General features: G+C 40.6%; 1 protein-coding gene across 1 annotated transcript in view; it reads left to right on the forward strand.

Moving 5' to 3' along the window:
• ARMC2 (armadillo repeat containing 2) overlaps positions 1-5,313 on the forward strand; it is a 137,551-nt gene that overhangs the window by 49,373 nt on the left and 82,865 nt on the right. Inside the window, exon 3 of the mRNA XM_012651219.1 lies at positions 600-807. Coding sequence (XP_012506673.1) covers positions 632-807 — 176 coding nt within the window. The 5' untranslated portion in view covers positions 600-631. The remainder of the gene's footprint in view (positions 1-599; positions 808-5,313) is intronic.

A 5,313-nucleotide genomic window follows, 5' to 3' on the forward strand; every position in this document is an offset into this window, starting at 1 on the left:
GCCCCCATTCCCAATCCCCTTCACCCTTCTCTACTTTTCTGCCTTTGCTTTCTTCCAAAGCACTTACTGTCTTATAACGTGTCATATACCTTATTTGTTATGGCACGTTGCTTATTGTCTACTTATGCCTGTTAGGATGTACACCTTCTGAGGTCAGAGATCTCTGTGTTGACACCAGTGCAAGTGTCCTTGCCTAGGACAGTGCCTGACACTGGCATTCAGTAAATATTTTTTGAATGAAAAATTACTAAGATGATCAAATTCAGGAGGAAGAATTTTTGTTATAGGACACAGAAGTACTTATATGGACTAGGTAGTTTATAAGCCTAAAGTCAAGTGTCTGCCTTCAAGCAGACTGTAAGCTAATGGAGATAAGATCCTATTCGTTTTCATCTGCAGATGGCATGACGGTGCCAAGCCTAAATAGTGGTGGGGCCTTGTATACGCTCAGAGGAGCTTTAGCTGTAAAATTCCAGAGTGGATTATAAGCAATGTATGATTTTAAATCATACGAATTATTAGATTGAAAAGTAACATTGAAAGGTAGTGATTCCTAAGGTAAGAAATCCTTTGACCAAACATTTTCTTGGTTATTGCAGCAAAGAAGACAGTGGAATCCAAAGAAACAGTTATGATGGGGGACTCTATGGTGAAAATAAACGGGGTTTATTTAACAGAATCCAATGCCATTGGCCACTTAAAGAGTCACCCACTTCGACTCACTTGTGACGGAGACTTCAGTGAAATCAAGGAGCAAGAAACGTTCGAAGGAACAACCTCCGTACCATCTCATCTCAGAAGTGGAGGGTCAGTATTCCTTTTATTTAATTTTTTGGTCAGGATAACTATATCATTTACCAGTTTGTTCTGTATCTTACATAGATGACTGATTTTGCTTTTTCCCTTTTATACAAGCAAAAGTTTTAGTTAATGGTGCAAGAATGGGAGAGATTTTTATTCTCATGGATGAATGGAGTTGATTTTACATCATTCTTTATTTAATCCTCAGGAAAATTTTATTCATAACTGCCGAAATGCTGCTTCGATAGGACTGTCAGAATAAGGTCCAGCTGGACTGTTCCAGCCAGCCCTTGAGTGACGACTGACCATTTAGTTTGTGTGTTATTTGGGATTCTTGCCTGGCCTGGAATCTCTTATTATCTCCTTCTGGATGAGTCCACTGTTGCTAACTCCACAAGATCAAACACTTATTTTATTCTCCAGTAGAAATTTGGATGAAATATTTATTTTGCAAACTAGTGGTTAAAACAGGAGAAGTCTGTGGATTTCAGTTATCTATACGATTCCTCCATTGACCCCTCATAAATGAATGGTCGGGAATTACTTTTTTTCATACCATGCTCCGAGATAGGATTTCCTTGAGAAGCAATTTTCCCACCATATTAAAGATTTATAAAGGTTTCTCTGTGTGGTTCATTATATGGGCCATGTGAATTCTTACCCTGGTGTTTTGCTAAAGAAGCCGTATATAACTGGAGGCAAGAATGGGGGGATAAAAGGGGATAGCAGGCTCTATTTTCCAGTCCCTGCCAGTAATGATGCTAAGATAGGCAAAAGGTCTTGGACTGGACAGGGTCACTCAGTTAAAGATATTTTTTTCCAGGACTTTCCATTGGGTCATCATGGATAACTGCCCAGTTTGAATTTGTTTAACAAGATTAAATTCCACGGGCCATTTTAAGACCAAGTACTCGTTGCACTCACTTTAGGTTTCGCATTGGCTCTGGCTTGTACACGTGTAGCGTGCCTAAAACTTTCCCCCAAGTGGCTGCTTGGCAGCTTGTTAGTTTAGCTGAACTGACCTTGTCTGCTGACACAGCCTGAAGAGTGTCACACACACGGAATTTATATTAGGCAACCTAGTAGTCCTTGTAGTCGCTTTGCATTCAGAACATTTTTTAAATTAAAGGAAAAATGCAATGTCTCCTTAAGTGGAAGAGAATGACTTCAAATTGGGACTTTGGGAGTTGAGCAGAAAACATCAAACTGACCATTGCAGACAAATCTTTTCCAGTTGGTGAATAAGAATAGGCTGTGGCCCTCAGAGCTTAAACATAAAAGGCAGCAGGAAAACTTGTGTTTCTTTCAGTACCGAAGTAAAAAGGAAACATTTATCTTGCTGCATCCATCCTTACAGTAATGAAAGCTGACTAGAAAAACCAGACAAGGGCTATTTAATTTGTTTGTTTATCTTCGCAAACCTTCAGATGTGGCGGAGTAATCTGGCAAGGCAGAGTTCATTATGTCTTCCTCAGTCTGGGACGGCAGGGGCGTTTTCAGTTACATATTCTATCCCACGGCAAAGGACAGATCAATTAGCACTTCTTCCTCACTGTCCAAAATTACGAGGCGTTGGCAGCAGCACTAATTATTTTCTTTTTGTTTTGTTAGGATGGCTGTTGCATCATACAAGGATTGTGTCTGAGTTGGGTTTGCAATACATGCTGGCAGGTTTAACTCTCAATAACATTTTTGCTTTATGAATCTTTACCTCCTTTAATTTTTGGATGGAGTTCTGTTGGAGTGGTGCCCCCCCCAAAAAAAAGTTTATATAGTAGGATTAAAACAAACCAGAAAATGGAAACTCTTAGCAATTCTTTCATTAATTACATTTATGAATCAGTCTGGGACACTTGATAATTGTTTCTTGTAAACATTTAAGTACACAATTCCAAGAAATGATCTTTGCTATGCACTGGAGTATTCCCAGTTTTGATGCGAGAGCCCTACCCTCAATTAACATTTTTTCATCTTTAAACCATAAAGTGGAAAATGAAGACTCTCGTCCGTGAGCTGGGCTGGCAAGAGAAGGGAGGGAAGGGAATTGAGATGACAAGGGGTGGAGGAGGGGCACGAGCAGACCGTGGAAAGGGCACAGAGCTGGCGAGGACACGCTCCCAGCCTGGGGTCCTCACAGCCTCGTCCAGTGTGACAGGGGCCACCTTTGTGTCGAGTGCTTCTCTGGCTGGGGAGGGAAAGGAACAGTTTGTTTCAGTGTAACTGTGGTGATTTATATACCCTTAATTTAAAATATGTATAATTCAGACATGAGATGGACTGAGTTTATGCTGGTTAGGATGGAAAAAAGGAGTTACTAAGCAAGGTGTGATTGCAAACGAGATATTGGGGGACTATTAACTTTACAAAAGAGAACACACTCTCAAGCACTTATGGAACTGTCCATCCTCAAACCACGTGCCAGGTATGACAATCTCCATGTGTCCGTTTAGGGACTTATTTAAGGTTTGGCAGACCTGCTCCTCAGCGATAGTTCATTCTCCCTTACTTTGTATTACCTTATGGATTAAAAACAACACAGCTCCTCAGACCTTGAGCAAGGTGTGTGTGTGTGCGTCTCCATTCATCTGTCCATCCAATGGCCCAATCTGATGAACCCCTTTATATATCTGCTGAAAAACCTCCTGAGGCTTTCTATGTAAACGTTGTTCAGACCGTGATGGTTTGGAAATGTGATCTTTAGGAAGAAAGCCCAAGAGCAGTCAACTGAGAGTCAAGAATCCTCCTTTGGGAGCCAGAATCTCTGGATTTAGGTCTAGTTCTTTCTGTCATTTGATTTAGCTGTATTTGACAAGTCTCAAGGGCTCAGTTTTCTAATCTGTAGAATGGAAATAACTGTGTTCTTCACTGCCATCTCTTCCCAGCCCTCACTGTGGGTTGTGGAATGATTACCAAGGCCTGAAAACCTTATTTGTAAACTGTCAAGTGTTCTTAGTTTTGTTGGGATCAAAAATAAGAAAAGGTGGCTTCTGGTTAAATATGCCAAGGCATTCTGCAGAAACCCAATAAAACCAGCAAAGAATGAAAAACAGAAATAAGTGTCATGAATGAAACAGGGAAAAAAAAATGGTTCCAAGCCAGAACTACAAAATATGAAGCAAACTTTACACTGAAGTATGGTCTTGATTTTTACGTTTGCCTGGCAAACTTCCCTTTGGAGAACAAGCCCTCTTGCATTGTATGATAAATCCTGCCCAGTTCACTTCTGGAGGAGAGCTGACCCTGTCTTCCCTACCTCCTTTCCTGGGGGTGGTTATGTGGCCTAGGACTGGCTAATCAGAATTCTTCAACCCCCAGCTACAGCTGTTGGTTTAGAGATGTACACATGATCCAAGCCAGGCCAGCTGAATTCCTCCCTGGGACTTTCATCAAGGCCTTTGGGAAAAGTGCTCTTTCTCCATTTTCACAAGCTGTAAAGATGATGTGGTCTTGGAGCTGACGGTGGCCCTTTCACTGCCTTGTGGAAAGAGACTCTGAGAGGGAAATGGTATATAAACAAGCAGAGCTAAGGAATGGAGATAGTGATCAAGCTCAAGGATGATCTAAAAAACCCCTGGATTAAGCTGTGCCTGAAGCCACAGTATCTACATTGTAGACTGCTCTGTTTTGTGAACTGGAACTGGTATGTTCCTTTTTCTATTTCTTTCTTCTTCTTTCCTTCCTTTCTTTTTCTTTCCCTCTCTCCCTCCCTTCCTTCCTTTTTTATTTTGAGAGGGACAATTTATGGTACTTCAGATTAGGTTTTTGTTACTTGGAACGTTGCAATCAAAAGTATCCATTTAACCTTCCAGACCCTAAGAAATCTAGATGAAAACAAGGGGTAATTTGATAGTAGACACATACCTCCCTTAGACCTTGAGCAAGAAACCGATTTCACTAAAAGTGAGTCTCTTAGTTCAGAAAGTTGTACCAAATAATCTTTAACTAGAGAGATGAGATCTAAGGATGTGGGCAGGCCACAGGAGAAGTGCAGACTCTGGAAGGACTCTGTTCAAGAATCCAGATCATGAAGCGAGGGGAGGATGGAGCTGCGGGAGACACTCTCCTCGTTACCTGTAATCCAGGTAGTTTGTGTGTGTGTATTTTGGGGGAGGGGGTTTGATAGATTAGAACTTAATGAGCCTATTACGTGAAAGGGCTTTTCTGGGAGTCATAGCACCCTGCTCCACACAATCTAGGGAACACACAAGTCCCAAATCAACAAAACTAATGGATTTGGTGATTGGATGTTCAAGAAAATTAATGTTGAAGCTACAGAGTGCCCCAGTTCTCTCCCTGTATGGATCATATTCAGCTTCAACAAATAAATGGCTCTATTTAAATCTTTAAATAGATATTAGGATAAGAATGATAAATGATATTTAAAATGATATTAGGATAAGAACTAGGCACTAGAACTCAGATATGTAAAGAACATAACAAAAGACAGATGAAGGAATTAGATCACAAAAGGTATTTCTATCCAGAAACATATAGAAATTATAGATAATGTAA

The sequence above is a fragment of the Propithecus coquereli genome, unplaced genomic scaffold (genome assembly GCF_000956105.1).
Source record: "Propithecus coquereli isolate 6110/MARCELLA unplaced genomic scaffold, Pcoq_1.0 Scaffold35, whole genome shotgun sequence".
NCBI classification, from domain to species: domain Eukaryota; kingdom Metazoa; phylum Chordata; class Mammalia; order Primates; family Indriidae; genus Propithecus; species Propithecus coquereli.